The sequence below is a fragment of the Crocodylus siamensis genome, chromosome 6, assembly GCF_052110815.1.
Source record: "Crocodylus siamensis isolate JL-2025a chromosome 6, ASM5211081v1, whole genome shotgun sequence".
NCBI lineage: Eukaryota > Metazoa > Chordata > Crocodylia > Crocodylidae > Crocodylus > Crocodylus siamensis.
Window position 1 is genome coordinate 20304743 of NC_143400.1, and position 18887 is coordinate 20323629.

The 18887-nt window shown below is 50.9% G+C and overlaps 1 protein-coding gene across 1 annotated transcript in view; it reads right to left on the reverse strand.

Annotated features, from left to right (window-relative positions):
* Nucleotides 1-6408: 6408 nt before the first annotated feature.
* Nucleotides 6409-18887, reverse strand: part of LOC149861503 (uncharacterized) — a 40864-nt gene continuing 28385 nt past the window's right edge. Inside the window, 5 exon segments of the mRNA XM_090052379.1 lie at nucleotides 6409-8378; nucleotides 8381-9550; nucleotides 10743-10859; nucleotides 14532-14658; nucleotides 16455-16618. Of these exon segments, the coding sequence (XP_089908505.1) occupies nucleotides 7852-8378; nucleotides 8381-9550; nucleotides 10743-10859; nucleotides 14532-14658; nucleotides 16455-16618 (2105 nt within the window). The 3' untranslated portion in view covers nucleotides 6409-7851.

The window sequence follows — 18887 nt, forward strand, 5'->3', positions numbered from 1 at the left end:
TAGGCTTCTACCCATCCAGAAAACATACATACAATAACACGAAGATATTCATAAGAACAACATTTCTGCATTTGAATAAAATCTAATTGTAAATTTACAAATGGTCCCCAAGGTGGGAGGTGTGCTGCCTTCTTTGTTTTTACAGGCTTTCCCATATTATGGGCTTGGCAAATAGGACAGGTGCGGCAGTACTGTTGAGCCACAGATGGAAAAGTTGGAGCAAACCAATCAAGCTTAACAGCTTCTATCATCCCCCCTTTGTTCACATGTGCCATGCCATGGTGTATGCGAGCAAGATGAGGAAGAAGGACCAGTGGGGCCACCAGGCAGCTGTCCAGGGAGCGCCACAAATGGTCGGGGTGTAACAAACACCCAGTCAGTCTCCATGTGTGTTTCTCTGGGTCTGGAGCCTGATCTTGGAGGAGGGCAATGTTGTGAAGACTTGCCAATGGAGACTGGACTGTTGGAATAGAGAAAAACACAGGTGTAGCCTGAGGAGTGGAAATAGCGGCAGCTTTGGCAGCAGGGTCTGCCAGAGCATTCCCACGTGTAACATCATGATAAGGTTTCTGGTGAGCTTGGCATTTAATAATAGCAACAGCAGAAGGTAATTGTAAAGCATTCAACGAGGCATTTACATATGGACCATTACTAATCTTGACACCTCCTGAAGTCAGGAAGTTTCTAAAGTTGACCATAATCGTGTACAATATCAAAAGCATAGCGAGAATCAGTATAAATATTAACAGAGGCACCAGAGGCTAGGGTGCAAGCCCTGGTGAGGGCCACAAGCTCGGCAACTTGAGCTGAATACACATTAGGTAAATGATGGCTTTTTATAACATCATATTGGGAACATACTGCAGATCCTGCAACAAGGGAACCTTTTGAGTTTCTTTGACACGATTCAGCAACGTAGAATACTAGATCTGGGTTTCGCAAGGGGTCGTCCTTTAGAACAGTGCAGGACATTGATAGGTGAGCAGTAACAAAAATGTAATCTTGGGATTCACCATCCGAAGGGGTAGGTAACAGAGAAGCAGGGTTTAAAACAGGGCATCTAGTTAGGGTGACATTTCCAGCAGAGAGAAGCAAGATTTCATACTTAGTTAATCTAGCATTTGAAAGGTGTTGGGTTTTTGTTTTAGTAAAAGGGCTGCTACAGCATGTGGGACAGCAACAGTAAGGGGAGAACCTAATACAAGGGTGGAGAAAAGTTATTACAAGGGCTCTTAGTCAGGACAATGATACCTTGCTTTAAAAGGGCAGTTATAACAGAGCATATCCCTTCTTTGGCTTCTGGACATAAAGGGTATTGAGCAACTTTGAGTAAAGGCTTAGCTGGGTTTAATTTAATTTTTACAGGCTGGGCAGTATGGATTTGTCCTACTTCATTAGCATGCTGGGACCAGAGAAACGGAGGGACAGCTTTTATGATTTCTTCTTGTAACACAGATCAGGGAACTGGGGCTCAGGAGGTGAGCAAGCTAAAGCGCCAAGTGCTCCTATATCATTATCACAGGGGACATCTAAATAAACACCATTAGGAGAACAATAGATAGTACAGTCGAGTTTACAAAGCAAATTTCTGCCTAACAAATTAACAGGAGAACAAGGACTAAGGAGAAAGGCATGTTGATCAGAAACAGGACCAAGAGAAACATGTAATGGTTGGGAAACAGGATGAGGAACTATTTGATTTGAAATTCCCACAGCATTTACAACAGCAGAGGAGAGGGGAGTTGTGCAAAATTCTTCAGTTCGAAGAGTAGAGCGGCTTGCACCAGTGTCTACTAAACATTTTGTAGAGATGCCATTTATCACACAGGAAACAAAGGGATCATCTTGATTAAGTGGGAGAAGCGGGGCTGTGATGATGTTACTATTCCTCAGGCTGGCCTAACAGGAGGCTCCCTGACTGGGGACAGAGCACTGAGTGAGAGGAGGAGGTGGAGGTTTAAACATCATCCCCGGCTGGCCAGGCCTGTGAGGACATTGAGCCTTCCAGTGTCCTGGTTGGCCACAATAATCACAACTGCCATTATTTTGGGACTGAAATCCTCCTCGTCCCATCCCACGACCATGTCCCCTGCCTCTGGATGGAAACCTCGGCTTCTGCCCCCGCCTAAAGTCTGTAATTGCAATGACATTAGCTTAGTTTCCGTGGATTCCTTTTCCTTTTCCTGGCAGGTTGTACAGTGATTTGCAATGGTGACTAGTTCTGCAAGTGGCTCAGTCTGCCAACCTACAGCAATTGTGCACAACTGTTCCTGGACTTTAGAGAAGTCCGTGGACAAAAGTGGAAGCAACTGCTTCTGGGGCAGTTTCAGCTGCATTTTCAATACCAGAATGTCTTTCAAATACTAGTTTCAAGCCGTCCATGTAGTCTGCTGGGGATTCTCCTTTATTTTGTTTACAGTTATGTACTTTGGCCCAGTCAGTTTTCCTGGGGCAAATTTTAAGCACAGCCTCAAGGATGCATCTTCAGGCAGCTGCTAAGTGATCTCCTCTTCCAGGGTCTTGAGTAGGCCAAGTAGCCTGTGCGATGAGGTGGTTGTGGACCTCAGAGGGCAGAGCACTTCTCATTAATTGGTTCAAATCTGCCCACGTTGGATTATAACAATGGATTACAGTGCCCAATTCATCTCTAAATTTCGGGGTTCCTCTCTGATGTTGGGAAATTGTTTAACAAGGTTTAGGAGATCTCCTGGGGTCCCGGGGACAGGGACTGTGATTGTAGTTTCCCCATTTGGACCTTGCCCTGGAAGTTGGCATAAAGGCATAAGCTGAGCCTTTTTCGATTTAAAAAAAGGGGCTGGAGATGAACAATTTTACTTAAATCAAATGTTCCCTCCAGGGGAAGCTGCCGGCTAAAATTATCTCTGGTATACCAGTTCCATTTGTCTAGAAACTTACAACTCTTACGACCATAGTGTGTGTCCATGTGCAATGCTGGAGTCCCTTTTGGGGAGCCATTATGTCTTTAGACTCTCCGCTCCCCATATCTTTAAACTCAATTCACACAGGTCTTTCATACAGGACTGGCTTATTCAGGGTGTCTGGTCAGGTTGTGAGATTTGCTGGCGGCACAGAGATGCTGTGGCTAATGTCCAAAGACAAGACTCCACTGCAATGACAGCACACAGTGCAGTTACTCATGGTTAGACACGGCTCATTATGAGGGTGGGGAAAGGGTAAACCTGTCCACAGGGTCACGAGGTTCCAGTTGGGCCCCCTTGCATTCAAAACTGCCCTTCCGGGCAGCCTTGGGGCGGCTGAACCCAACCTTAGTCTCGGACCTGGTCAGTGGCTCATATTTCTCAGTTCATACTCTCAATTCACATAGGGGAATTTCTGCGTGGAGGCACGAGGTTCAAGAGCATTTCTTTAGTCTCAGCCTTGGTCAGCGCTTATTGTGGAAAACACTCACACTCTAAGAGTTTCCACCTTGCACCCTCGCTTTCGAAGAGCATGCAGAACAAATCTTGTCTTCAGGGCGGCTGCACAAGGTTTCCACTCCTGGCCTCAGAGAGACCTCACAGCTCTTTACAGAACTTAACACAATTCACACGGGGAAATACTTGCATTGACAACAGCAACACAGAGTCCTTAACCTTGACTCTTTCTACTCACAGTTACTACTTTACACAGCGGGCCTGACAGTTCTGGTAGAAAACAAGTTCGGCTAGGGTGAGCCTCAAGCAGTGACCCAGGAAGACACAGAGACAGCCTCTCACTGAAAAGCCCCAGTAGAGACTTCAAAAGGTCTCTTACCTTGGTTTGGTGCCAGGGCTTCAGTGAAGAGATGTCTGTGCCCCAACTGATCACTCCGGGCGTCTCGATCCGAGCCACGGCACCAAATTGTGGAAGAAATCAAACTTTGCATTGTGGTTGAATCAGAACCGACAGAGCCAGCTTTTCTTTATTTAGGGCTACACTGTGATCACAGGGAGGATTTCATACAGCAAGGGGAATCGCTCACTTTTCAAAGGAATCTTCTCTCTAAGTTTACAAGCATTTTTATACTTAAGACAGATAAAGAGAGAAGAGGAAAAAAAATACGACCTTGGAGAAACTAAAACAAGTTTACTTAATTGGACATCTGTGCACAGAGTAATAAGGCATGCAGGATTTCTTATCTCAAAACGTAACTGAAAGAAGCAGTATCAGCACTTCTGGTCTGTCTGTTTTTCTAGTCAAGTAGGCCAGAAGCCCGACTAAATTTACTCCTACAAGGTGCTTAGGCAATGAGGATGATAGCTGTGATGGTCTGATGGTCTCTTCCTCACTGAGGCGACCCAACCACAGCAGTGGGGCAGGGAGTCTAGGTCACTCCCTTATCCCACACCCTTAACCTACAGTGACTGGGCTGCGCCAAGAGTAGCAGAAGGTCAAGGATGGGAGGAAGAGGTATTTCTCTGTGAGAGGATGCCTAAGGGCTGGGTCACACATCCTTTTCACCACCTCCTGGGGCCATAAATGCTGATGACATCTCTGCTGATGCCACATCTCAGAGGCAGGTGATGTTGGTTGGTGTCTTGGGGGCCATTGGTTGGCAGGAGCAAAGGAACCATCAGGTATCTTTCTGGCATTGGCCCCTCCAGCCAGCTGCCAGAGCCATGGTTGGCAGGGTGACTCCTGAGTCGGGTGGGGGCAGGGGGGAACAATTTGTGGGTGGGCCCAGGGTCGGGCCAAAAGCCCCATATCCACTTCTGTGCCATGGCTTAGTGCCCCCCCACCCAACACACCACTGGCCCATGTGGCAGAAAAACTGCCCCATGCTGAGCGGTGCCAAGTCAGGAGCCAATCTCAGGGTGTTCTAAGTCCCGCGTCCGACATCAGGTCAACCCGGGTCCCCGGCACAAGAAGCGCCCCCGTGCCTGCCCGTCGACTCGGGAGGGCACCGGCACAAGCCCGGAATCGTGCCCGAGCTCCTGGAACTCCCGCCCAATCTCAGGCTGTGCACCTGACCCCCCATACCTCCCATACCAGTCACCTGTGATGGTGGGGACTGGTTTCCTCTCTCAATGGGATGCAGTTGCTATGTGAATGCCCTTCACCACCTGCTGTCATGGCCATGGCACAAGTGCTGCCCAGCAAGAGGTGGGGAGCTTCTACAAGTGTTGTGGAAGGAGACCCTGGCATTGTCATGACACACAGGGCATGTTTACATGTGAATGTTCTGCACGGTAAGTGACTGCACAGTAAGCAGTTTTTAGACTGACGTCTATATGTGTAGGCATTACAGCGCAACAATGCTGTGTGCACCAACTTGGGAGTAAAGTTACTCCCAAGTCAGTCTGCACAGTGTTACTGCACAATAAGGCATCTACATGTGCCTTACTGCACAGTAACTTTGTGGGCATAAGTTGCTATAGTTACTGCGCAGTATGGGCATGCATGTGTAGACACATGCCCATACTGTGCAGTATCTTTCAGTAACCTAAGTTAATGCACAGTAACTACATGTGTAGATGTGCTTCCAGAGTCTTATCCTAGCATTTCTGTGGAGGAAATTACAACGACACAGTACTTGTTAGCGGATCATGGAAAAGCAGGAGGTTGGATTAAATGAGCTACTTTCAAAGGAAAGCAATAAGAAAGGGACTTTCACAGCTCATCTAGTTCAACCTCCTGTTTGAGACGCAGTTGCCCCTATCCAAATCATCCCAGATAAGTCCCTGCCTCACTGATCCCTAGAGCAACACAATCAATCCTGTCACACAACTACAAGCCTTATATATGGTGCAAAGACACCAAACAACACCCTGACCTATCACAGCCAAGCAGGAGGGCAACAGCAGTCCATGTCTGCATCGCACAAGGGTAGTTAAAAAGCTGTTGAGAGATGAATTCATTCAAAAATCAGGGTAGTTGGTTGTAGCCGTGTTGGGCTAAGGACACAGGCAGACGAGGTTCTTTGGGTAGACATGATATCTTTTATTAGACCAGCTGCACAGTTGGAAAAAATGTTCTTTTCAAGTTTTCGGGCACAAATGCCCGTCTCTTTATCCCTGAAGATGGGTGTTTGTGCCCAAAAGCTTCCAAAGAACAAATTTTTCCAACTATTCAGTTGATCTAATAAAAGATGTCGCATCTACCCACAGAACCTTGGAAAAAAATCAGAGGATTTTTAGAGGTCGAAGTCAGCTTTAGTTCTTTATGAAGTACATTGATAGCAGTATGCTTCAGGCCTTCCAGCTGGTGCTGTTGATTTGCTCTCAGCCTTTACCAGAGCCTTGCTTAAAAAAAAAAAAAAAAAGCCTCACCTCGAAGACCCAGATGATCTAGCCATTCTGACACCTCGAGACCCCACTTAGTCACAGGTCCCTTTTCCCCCACAGGCTTTGAAATGAGGTAGGTGGGACCAGGTCAGCAAAGTCCTAGTGTGGCTGTATCCCTCTGAAACAAGGAATGTGTGGGCAGGTATTAAGAGAGCACAAGGCAGGCACTTGTACATGGTGTTTATTGTTTAAATACACATTATGAAACAGCACCAAAAATTGTCATTTTGCTAAGTTAGTCACTGGTGAAAATGCATAGTGACTTTTTTTTTTTTTAAATCAAGGCAGGTTACCCTGGCCTGGATGGAAAGCTGGCCTGGATCTGGTCCAATGAGCAGGACCAGCTTGGTGTGGTTGGGAGAAAGCAAGGAAAGCTTGTTGCTGGAAGTCACTCAGGCTTAGGTATGAACTCCAACCCAGTTTGCAGACTCTGGACTTCCCTCTGACCCAAACCAGGTGACAAACCACCTGTCTGATGTGTTCAGCCTTGCGGTAAAAGTAGCACCTGCCCTGCAGCCTGTTGTCCCGTACCATGGGGGTGAAGCTTAGGGAGGTGTGTGTGTGCTGGCCTGCCTAATCTGGGTTTATTTATCTAACTTGGGCACCAGGAGGCTGGAAGGTGCACTAGTGGATGAGGCTCCCCTTTTGACCTAGACTCTGCAAGACCTGGCGACCTTGACCCCAGGGCTGTGTCTACGCTGTTCCAGCTGACCAGCACATGATGGCTGGCACCAGGCATGTGGCTTGTCTTGCTGCACTTCCCTGAGTGGCACTCCTGGCCTTATGGAGGGACAGAGCCAGCTGGAGCTCACTGGTGGGGCTGCGGAGACAGCAGGTGATGCTGCAACCCAGGACGTGGTCTCACTGACCCAGGAATCATGGGACTCAGCCTGGCCGGCACCTCTAGGTAGGGCTGGGTTGCACAGGCATTGAGACAGGGGGAACCCTGGGTGCATGTAAAAAGAGCCCCTCTGCAGCCACATCCAGTTTGGGTTGGGACTGAAGCGGGGTGGTCACTGTGGAGGTGTTCCCATCATGGCAACCAGAGGCAAGGTCTCCTTAGGATGGTGAGAAACAGTTAGTTCCCAAATGCCCCATTCCCCACCCCCAAAAAATAAGATTTTCTTGATATCCAAGCCTGTCCTAGCACTGTCACAAGCAAAATAGTGAATCACTGAGGCAGCCTAGGCCAAAACGGTTGAGAACTGATTCATGGATATTCACTTTATTGATCCAAACCATCCAAACCAGTTCTCTCGCAGCTGATGTAGAACTAGACAAGAAAAATCAAGGATGGGAAAAGACAGATGACAAGGGTGATGTCTCATACATCATAGGAAGGGGTTAACTTGCTACTGCAGGTAGCAACCTGGGACTGTCTGTTCAAAAAAGAACATCTTTTGGGGGCAACTTTGTTTTTTTGTCCTACCAGCTTTTATCCTCTCTGCTACTTGGCACCATTACTTAACTCTTCAACTGTCATCTTCTCTGTCCCAGCTGCCACCAGAAGCTACCATAATACCCCATGTGGGACATGCCACATGGATGCAGGAGGGAGCTGGGGACGTTACAGTCCAGGGACAGGACCCTCACTCCCATGGCCCAGGGAGGATGACGGAGACTGCCCCCTGTTCTCTGCGACTACCCTGCTCTCATGGGTTCGTTGGTGCTTGCTCAGGGCACAGCTCTGCCGGAAACACTTCTGGCACTGGGCACAGCAGTATGGCTTCTCCCCGGTGTGCACACGCTGGTGCTTGTTAAGAGATGACCTATGGGTGAAGCGCTTCTCGCACAGGGTGCAGGAGAATGGCTTCTCTCCCGTGTGCACGCGGTGGTGCTTTGTGAGATTGGACCTCTCAATGAAGCCCTTCCCGCAGTGGGCACAGGAGAAAGGCTTCTCCCCTGTGTGCAGGCGCATGTGGTTGGTGAGCGTGGAGCTGTGTGTGAAGCTCTTCCCGCACTGGCTGCAGCAGAATGGCCTCTCTCCCGTGTGCATGCACTGGTGCTTGGCAAACGTGGTGCTGTCACTGAAGCTCTTCCCACACTGTGGGCAAGGAAACAGCTTCTCCCTTGCATGCAGGCGCAGGTGTTCGTGAGCTTCGACCTCTTGGGGAAGCTCTTCCAACACTGCGGGCAGCAGAATGGCTTCTTGTCCATGTGCACGTGCAGGTGATATGTGAGGGTAGACCTCTTGGCAAAGCCCTTCCCGCACTGGGTGCAAGAAAACGGCCTCCCCCCTGTGTGCATACGCAAGTGACTCACAAGCATTGAGCTCTCGGCGAAGCTCTTCTCACACTGGGTGCAAGCAAATGATTTCTCCCCTGTGTGCGCACGCAAATGGTGCGTGAGCGTCGACCGCTTGGTGAAGCTCTTCCCGCACTGGCTGCAAGAGAAGGGTTTCTCTCCCGTGTGCACACGCAGGTGTGTGGTGAGTGTGGAGCTCTTGGTGAAGCTCTTCCCACACTGCAGGCAGGAGAAGGGCTTCTTCCCCATATGCACGTGCCAGTGCTGCGTGAGTGTTGAGCTGCGAGTGAAGCTCTTCCCACACTGCAGGCAGGAGAAGGGCTTCTCCCCTGTGTGCATGCGCAGGTGCTGTGTGAGCGTGGAGCTCTGCGTGAAGCTCTTCCCGCACTGACTGCAGGAGAACGGCTTCTCCCCAGTGTGCACACGCCGGTGCTGCGTGAGGGTGGAGCTCTTGGTGAAGCTCTTCCTGCACTGTGGGCAGGAGAAAGGCTTCTCCCCCACATGCACACACGTGTGGTTCTGGAGATGATCCCACCTGGCAAAGCTCTTCTTGCACTCAGCACAACGGTACAGCATCTCCCCTGCGTGCACGCCTTGGTGCACTTGGAGATTGCTCAGGGAGATGAAGCTCTTCCCACACTGGAGGCAGAGGTGGGGGTTCTCCCCCGAGTGCATTCTCCGGAGCTCGAAAAGAGGCCACGTATGGTGGAAGCTGCCCCAACGCTCAGCACAGGGCTGAGTATTCTCCCTCCAGTGGGTTCCCCTGTAGGCCTCAAGTCCCTGTTTGTCTCCAAAGCTCTCACCAGGCTCTCCACATATATGCAGCCCCCGTCTCCCAGGAACCAGGCCCTTGTGGCTCTTCAGGTCTCTCTGCCCTTCAAATCCTTCCCTGTTCCTTTGGGTCTTCGCTGTTCTCCATTGCTGCGGGGTGGGGAGCTGGTTTCTGGCCATAAACAACTTCAGGTTGGCCAGCCCTTCCTCAGGACGCTGCTGCTCTGCTCTGCCTAGGCTCTCAGCATCTGCTGAATGGAGACAGGAGCCTAGAAATTAGTCCCTGTCCAGCTGGCAAAGGGAGAGACCTGCTATTTCCCTGTGCTGGGGTGTGCCCCAAAGGACAGCTGGGCCTCAAGTACTATGTGGGTGCGTCTACATGTGCATTACTGCACATTAAATCTAGTACCTCCGTTGTGAGGTACTAGGAAAATGTGCATTAGCTTGTCTTAATGAGCATTAACTAAAGAGCATGGTTTTTAAGTGATGCTTAATGCATATTAGCCTATTTCAATGTGCATAAACTAAACAGCACTTTTTTTTTCAGTGATGCTTTAATGCACATTAAAATAGGCTAACGCATAGTAAAGTGCACGTGTAGATACACCCAGTGAGAACAAGGGGTCCAATTCCAGGTGGACTCTGGACGTGGTCTCACAGCTTGTATTCCTAGTGTCCTGGTTACGGAGCAGACTATAGGCAATTCTGCTGGGAGCAAGGAGGTGCTTGTACCCTCCCAAGCATGAAAGCTTGTGAATCCCAATGGCACCTAGAGGCATTTCATACAGCCAAAGGTATTTATTGAATGCTGCCTTTATTCCTCTTCCTCTTTCAAAGTGGAGAAGCAGAGTTCCTGTTCAAACGAAGCAACATGCCTAATTGCGGCAGGTAGCACAATTTTTCGTCTCAATCCTTAATACCACCCACCAAGGTTTGTGCTACCTCTGTGAGATGCCATGGGCCCATTGAAACACGATCATGCCCTACCAGAGGGCATAAGACCCACCTTGGGCAGGGCTAGCAACTCTTGCATTGCTGAGGGAAGATGGATATTTCATCTCATGGTACCAGATTTGTCTCTCAAATCAAGACAGCAGGCTAGGCTTTGTCCCTAGCATTTTATTATGTCCCAATGGGGCAACCCCTCCTTTAAATGGCAGAAACCCTTCCCTGAGTGCCTCTGGAGAGGAAGATCTGAAGGGCTAACAGCAGATTTCCTACCTAAACAGCCCTAAGTAAGGGAAGAATAAGGGGTGAGTTGCCTGTCGCTGCATCACTGAAATGCAAGGACTGCCTGGACACAGATCTGGCCCAGCTGTGTGATGTCAGGACCTTGTGGCAGCAGCTCGAGACAAGACTTCATGTTTCCAGCTCCCCTTGGGTATTGCGAGCTTCTGAGCTGGGGTGTGGCTGGAAGAGGGGGCAGGGATTTACAAGACTCACCTGGGGACACGTCTTCAGACAACCAGCTTTCCCCACCTTCCTCATTATCATCGACCCAGAGCTCCGTCTCCCCTTGCTGGATGTGGCAGATCAAGTCTGGGGTGGGACCTCGATATCCTGTGTTGGGGAGCGGATACAGGCTGGTTATTCCACTATCCAGTACCCTACTGGGACTTGGAGAAAGGATCCAATGGACTCAGATATTTGACTGGGGACTGAAAGGAGGACACGTAGGGAGGAGGACATTTAGGCTGGTGCGGGAGCTCTGTATCCTGTTCTGGGGAGTGTCTAGACTGGGCCTGATTGGGATTTGGCGAAAGGATCTAATGGACTCCAAAATTCTAACAAGGAAAAGGAAAAGGGAATATTAAGGACAGAACAAGGAACAATGGGCTCAGGGAAGTTGAGGTTGGATATTAAGAAAAACCTCTCTCACAAGGAGAGTGGTGAAGAATAGGGAATGGGTTACCCAGAGAGGTGGCGGCATCTCAATCCTTGGAGTTTTTTTAAGGCCCAACTCCACAAAGCCATAACTGGGATGATCTAGGTGGGGCTGGTTCTGCTTTAAGCAAAGGGTTGAACTAGATGCAACCTCCTGAGGTCCCTTCCAACCCTCATTTCCCATGTTTCTATGATAAAAGAGAAGCTACTGCAGATAGAAACCGTTGATACATCATGGCCTCAGTCACCCAAGTAAGTGGTATGATGGTTGTATAAAATATAAAGCATGAACCCCTCAGAAAGCTCACACTGGCAGAGAAGAAGGTGGGCAGAGATGCGGTGATTTGTGATGTGCAAGGAGGAAGAAAGAAGAATACTTTTCTAGACATTCGAGATACTGATTTGGAGAGAGAGAGAGAGAGAGAGAACATACTCATGGCCATCCACCCAGCTGATCTTCTTAAGGTAATTTCAGGCAGAAAAGAAAAACTAGAAATGGGTTTATTCTCAGTAAAAGTTGGCAGAGATGAGTCTTGGAAGTGAAGAGTCAATGAGCCTCTGCCAAAAAGGACCTGGGGTTACAGTGGAAAAGAAGCTGGATAGGAGTCAGTCTGCCCTTGTTACCAAGAAGCCTAATGGCATCCTGGGCTGCACTGGTAGAAGCATAGCCAGCAGGTCAAGGGCAGTGATTCCTCCCCTCTATTCAGCACTGGGGAGGGCACATCTGGAGTCCTGTGCCATTTTGGTCCCCCACTAAAGAAAGGATGTGGACATATTGGAGAGAGTGCAGCAGAGGGCAATAAAAATGATTCATGGTCTGGGGCACAGGATGAGGAGAGACTAAGGGCACTGGGTTGATTGACTCTGGAGAAGAGAAGACCAAGAGGGGACTGAATAGCAGCCATCACCTCCCTGAAGGGTGGCTCCAAAGAGCATGACGCTGGACTGTTCTTCGAGAACAGAACAAGGACCAATGGGCTCAAGCTGCAGCAAGGGAAGTTGAGGCTGGATATTAGGAAAAAAAATCTCTCACTGGGGGTGTGGTGAAGCGCTGGGTTACCTAGAGAGGTGGTGGCATCTCCATCCTCAGAGATTTTTAAGGCCTGGCTTCACAAAGCCCAGGCTGGGATGATCCAGTTGGGGATGGTCTGGCTTTGAGTAGGGCGTTGGACTAGATGTGACCCCCTAAGATCCCCTCCAACCCTCATTTCCTATGATCCTATGATAGACCGGTGACAATAAAAGCTTGTTTAGGGGAGAGAAAGTAATCTGTTTTTGGCACTGCATAGAAAGGGATGCTGTTATAACAACCGTATAGGCAACTCTAGCAGCCTTGTCATCCCATGGGTGGATCTAGGGTGGCCATCTTAGAGGACATTTTGGTTTTCTGCTACTCTGTCCCCTATTGATATGAAACCCAACACCTTTAAAGAGAAAAACAGAGGACATAAATGTGTCCGGTTTCATATCAATAGAGGACAGAGGACAACTGGACTGTCCTCTAAGACAGCCACCCTAGGTGAGTCATTCTAGGAGGTGATGCATAGATGCAGTGATTCTTTCCCTCTATTCAGCACCAGGGAGGCCACATCTGGAGTCCTGTGTCCAGTTGTGGGGCCCCCATTGCAGAAAGGATGCAGTGGAGGGCAGTGAACATGGTTTGGGGGTTGGGTGAGGAGAGCCTGAGGGCCCTGGGCTGAGTGAGCCTACAGAAGAGAAGACCGAGAGGGGATTGACTAGCAGCCATCACTCCCTGCAGGGTGGCTCCTAAGAGCATGCAGCTGTACTGTTCTCTGATGACTGAACAAGGAGCAATGGGCTCAGGCTGCAGCAAGGGAAGTTGAGGTTAGATATGAGGAAGAACCTTCTCCTTGGGAGGGTGATGAAGCACCACAAGCTGCCCAGAGAGGTAGTGGAGCCTCCATCCTTGGAGGTTTAGATGACCTGGTTAGACAAAGCCTTGGCTGGGATGATCTAGTTGGGGATGGTCAAGGAGTTGTCCTAGATGTGACCTCCTGAGGTCCCTTCCCTCGTTTCCTATAATTTGCACCATGGATCATGTGATTTTTGCAAAGAGCCTTCCCAATATAAGGAGTGAGTCTAGCAGGAAAAAGAAATCTTTATAGATTGGCAAAGTTCAGTGTGGTCCACAGTGATGAAGAGGGTAGAAAGGAACGTGGGAGGAACCTTACAAGGCTCCTCGTTAGAAACTCCCATGTTCCGTCACGTGTACAAGTGTCACTCAAGAAGCTGAGGACATGGAAAAGCCCTGGGTTGCAACAGCCACTGCTGCTCTTGCCTCCATTGGTGACTGCCCGGTTGGTGTAAACTCAAGAGGAGGAAAAAGGGGATTAAGGGCAGAAATAGATGTCACCAAATCACATGGCGCGGTGGAGGAGCTAAGGAATTGTAATCCAAAGTCAGGGAATCCATATGTCTCCATAACCAGGGCACTCCAAAAAGAGACATGTCTCTTGTATCTCCCTGCTGGTCCCCTCAGCGGGCGAACCCACGGCTTTCCCCATATACAGAGATCCAAGAAGTGTCCTCCAGAAGTGGATAAATCCTAGCTTTCTCCATTTACTGAGAGTCACCCCAAAATTCCCCCTTAAAGAGGGAAAAGCCAGGTCAGGGCTCCAGACACCCAATCCCACCTGGACATCCATAGGGTTGGCAGGATTGGGACCCTCAGGCCTCCAGAGCAGCGTAAGAAGCTCTCCCGCCAACCAGCAAACACGACCGCCACAATCAAGTGGCACAATTTATTACCAGCATTATTGCCACCATGAATATTAGCCATTTGTGGTGCAACAAAGGACACGGAGATCTTTGCTTTTGTGCCTCTATAAAGTTGTTGTTGGGGGTTTTTTTTGGTTTTTTGGGTTTCTTTTTTTTGGAGACATGAGGGTGAGGACAGGCAACGTGTTTCCATTCGTAGAGAGCAGCAAAAGGTGCACTGCATGCTGGGATGGTTCTGTGTTCAATACAATAGGAAAGTGAGCGAAGACGGTGGTTTTTGGTGAATGAACGAATTGGGCCCAGTTGCTGACAAGTGAATGAATCGAAGATGGTACAAGCATGCCAGGACAGCAAAGTGGGGATCACACTGGAAAGAAAACGGTTGGATATGGAACGAAGAGGGGTGAGATCAAGGGGAAGACCCCAACCAAGGTATCTGAAATGGGCAAAGGAGGGTATGAAAACATGAAGCAGACACCAGGCCACAGCAAAGGAGCGGAAGCGGATAGAAAACACCCCCCGAAATGCACAAGGGAGGATACGACCGTCAAGGAGGAGGGAGAAAGAACGGGACATTTCAGATCAGAAAAACAAGAACCAGCACGTTACCCAGGGAAACGAGGGCTTGGTAATTCCTCAGCATCTGGTCCCGGTAAAGCTCCTTGTCTCCAGCTTCCAGCAGCTCCCACTCCCTCCACGTGAAATACACGGCCACGTCCTCAACGGGCTCCAGGAGCTGGAGGCACAAGCATTACACCATCAGTGTCTCCTCCTGACCTTCACAAACCTGAGTCTTCCTCCTCGGTTGATGCAGATGCTCTGGTAAAGGGCCTGACGTGGCCATGGATGGAGCACTGCATTTCTCCGCTTTAGCTCCCGTTGCTGGGAGTTGCCATCCAGTAGCTGTTCCCTCCGCGACTATACGCTTGGTTCATAAGGAGGGCACTGCCATCGCGAGACCACCAGAGGAAGTGACAGACCAGGTGCCTCGAGTGTCCTCTAGGGTAGCTGTTTTTATGGAAGTGACTTGCAAGGGAGAACTCTCTGCCTGAGACGGCGACCTGGGGAATTCACCCTTCTTGCCCGTATGTTGGTGGTGTCAGGACTCTTCCCTTTTTCCCCTTGAAGCTCTGGGAGTATGGCGGAGTGCCGCAGGCCCCAAATCCCAGATCTACTGCCCCTCACAAAACACAGGGAACCTCCCTGCCAGTGACTGACCTGATCTAGGGTAGCTGCAGCCATCCCTGGTGCGTCCGGCCATGGGGTGGAAACGAAGGAAAGGGCAAGGAGCAGTCAGGAAGGGGGAACGAGGGTCCCCAATGGCCTGGGATGGGATGAACCAGGCAGGACTCGGCGCAAACTCAGCCTGGAAGCAGGGCAGGGGAATGGGGAAGCAGGGGGCCATTGGTTTTCTGCCTTCAGGCACAGAGACAGAGATATTACACCTCACCCAGTGCCTGTTTCCTTTGGGCACAGGTCACTCCGGCGCGGTTTCACGATGGTGGGGTCCTGCAGATATCAGCAACTCTGGGAATCTGTCCTCGATCCTAGTGGTGCCAGGAGACTGGGATTCACTTCCCAATCCATCAGTGGATCCGGGATTTCCCTCCAGGACTCAGGAGCTCGGTCCGAGCACGCGGCTGGCTCATGATTCTGCCCTGGGGCTAGAGGGACCCTGCTGGACCGAGGTGCAGAGTCCCTCTGTGTTTTCAGGGTAGGGTCACCATACATCTGGTTCTCCCCACGTCCCTTTCTTGGGTCCTCCCATCTCCAGCGCCGCAGCTGCAGCATGGCAGGGGAGTTGCCTGCCCCTCCAGCGGGGGAAGGGGGGTTCTTCGGGGGCAGCAGGGCTGGGGGGGCAGGGGCACTGGCAGGGCTTGGGTCGCAGGGGGCTGTGGGTAGGGAGCGAAAGGCATTGCAGGGCTGGGGGAGGCAGGGGGCTGCAGGTTGGTAGTGAGGGGCACCGGCAGCATTGGGGGGGGCAAGGGGCTGCGGGTCAGGAGTGAGGGGCACTGGAAAGGCTGGGTGGGGGCTGTGGCTTGGCAGTGAGGGGCACTAAAGGGGGCAGGGGACTGTGGGTCAGGAGTATGGGGTGCAGGCATGGCCAGGGGACTGCAGGTTGGGAGTGAGGGGTATCAGCAAGGACAGAGGGGCAGGGGGCTGTGTGAGGGCCAGGGGCAGGGCACGGGCATATCACTAACCCCCACAATCATATTACCCCTCACCCCGAACAGGTGCCCTATTTTAAAATTGGAAAATATGGTAACCCTAGTGAGAGGCACCTCAGCCGAGGAGACTCTCAACCTGGGTGCTGGCTGGGGGCCACTGAGACGGTCTCTTGGGACGCCCCAGTCTTCAAATGCTCTGTCGAAGCAGCCTTTTGAGGTAGTGCTGGACCCACTTCCAGTCTCAGCTGATACGTACAGGGCAGGAAGCTCCTCTTGGGGCTCTTCAGGTCTCCCTGATGCTCTGGCACTTCCCTACACCGCCCCCCCCTCCCACGCCTGCTGCTCCACGTTCACGCACTGGTACCTTGGTCATGGCTGTGTCCTCTCCCTGCTTTTCATGCACTTCACCCAGCCCAGGTGTCAGGAGTCCCCTTGCCCCTGATCTCCCTGGGGATGGTCTCAGCGGCTCCAGGTTTCCAGGCCCTTCCTCCGGAGGCTGCTCTTCAGCTGTGCACAGGACCCCTATACCTACCAGGAGAGGAAAAGCATCTGCAGGTCTTGCTGAAACATGGATGGATATAGAGATATTGCTCATACAAAGGCTTTGCTGAAGCATAAGCCTGATCGGTGAGCTGGACTGATCCCTGAACTCCTCGCAGAAGCAAAACCTGGCTACATGGGCTAGAGGACAGAAGTGGGAGACAGCTGCACCAGGGAAGCCCAGTACCAGGATGGTGAAGCTGGACCAGGAACCCCCAGAGCAGGATGTGGAGCAAACCCACAGCACAAGCCAGCTCAAGATAGTCAAGATATGGGTGGAACATCACACATAATGTGCTTTGACTGCTGTATAAAAGGAGAAATAGAAACAAAGAGGACTGTGTATTGGCCTGATGGGGCTTGTGTAGCCTTGTGCAGATGCCTTGCCACAGGCCTATTCCAGTTAACATCCAGTCTGTCAGGAGCCCGGGGTTGTTCTTGAAGACAAGACCAGTGTTGGGATTTCTTTACAGTGACTTTCTGCCAACTCTGTAGTCCCTGAAACATCAGGCCCTGCCCAGCGTTCAAATTACAGCTGGATAGAAAGGAGCAATAAAGCTGTTGCACATTTTCAAGTACTAACTTCATAGCTCTTTTGATTGGCTCTTTTTATAGCTGGGTGGACATTTTTTATGGTGTACAAAGGTATAGGAGGCCACTCTCCATTTATTGCCCGATTCGCCAGTGAGCTTCATAGTTACTAGGGTTGGAAGGCACCTGAGTAGATCATCTAGTCCGACCCCCTGCCATGGCAGGAAGGAGTACTGGGGTCAAATGACCCCAGCAAGGTTTCCATCCAGCCTCCTCTTAAAAACCCCCAGGGTAGGAGCCAGCACAACTTCTCTTGGAAGCTGGTTCCAGACCCTAGCCGCCCTGACCGTGAAGTCACGCCTCCTGATATCTAGTCTGAATCTACCTCTGCCAGCTTGTGACCGTTATTCCTGGTCACTCCTGGCGGTGCTCGGGGGAACAGGGACTCCCCCAATGCCTGCTGGTCCCCCCTGACAAGTTTGTAACAGACCACTAGATCCCCCCTCAGCCTTCTCTTGTGGAGGCTGAACAGGTTCAGGTCCCGTCGCCTCTCCTCGTAGGGCCTGCCCTGCTGCCCCCTGACCATGCGAGTGGCCTCCTCTGGACCCTCTCCATGTTGTCCACATCCCTCCTGAAGTGCGGCGCCCAGAACTGGATGCAGTACTCCAGCTGCTGCCTGACCAGTGCTGTAGCAGTAACCCTGGGAACAATGTCTCTAGAGCTAGTTTCTAGCCAGGTTTTATTGCAATGTGTAGCAGGGCTGCTCTAACAAACCTTTAGTAGGACTGCTAGACTTTTAGTAGGTCTAATAGACCTTTAGTAGGACTCATAGACCTTGAGCAGACTGCGCTGGTGGAGGGCAGTGAGTCTTTCCATCTGTTCTGAACTGGTGAGGCCACATCTGGAGTCCTGTGTCCAGTTTTGGGCCCCTCACTACAGAAAGGATGAGGACAAATTGGAGAGTCCAGCGGAGGGCAACAAAAATGGTTGGGGGGGAGGGAATGGTTGGGGGAGGGGCTGAGGCACATGACAGATGAGGAGAGGCTGAAATAACTGGGCTTATTTACTTGGCAGAAGAGAAGCCTGAGAGGGGGCTTCATAGCAGCCTTCAATTCCCTGCAGGATGGCTCCAAAGATTCATAGATGTTAGGGTGGGAAGGGACCTCAATAGATCATCGAGTCCGACCCCCTGCATAGGCAGGAAAGAGCGCTAGAGTCAGATGACCCCAGCCAGATGCCCATCCAACCTCCTCTCTTGAAGACCCCCCAGGGTAGGGGAGAGCACCACCTCCCTTGGGAGCCCAGTCCAGATTTTGGCCACTCTAAGAAGTTCTTCCTAATGTCCAGTCTAAATCTGCTCTCTGCTAGCTTATATGGCCATTATTTCTTGTGACCCCCATGGGCGCCTTGGTGAATAGAGCCTCACCGATTCCCTTCTGTGCCCCCACGATGAATTTATAGGCAGCCGCAAGGTTGCCTCTCATCCTTCTCCTGCGGAGGCTGAAGAGGTCCAGGTGCCCTAGTCTCTCCTCATAGGGCTTGGCCTGCAAGCCTTTAACCATGCGAGTGGCCCTCCTCGTGACCCTCTCCATGTTGTCCACATGCCTCTTGAAGTGCGGCGCCCAGAACTGGACGCAGTACTCCAGCTGCAGCCTGACCAGCGCCGCATAGAGGGGAAGTATCACCTCCTTGGCTCTGTTTGTCATGCATCTGCTGATGCACGATA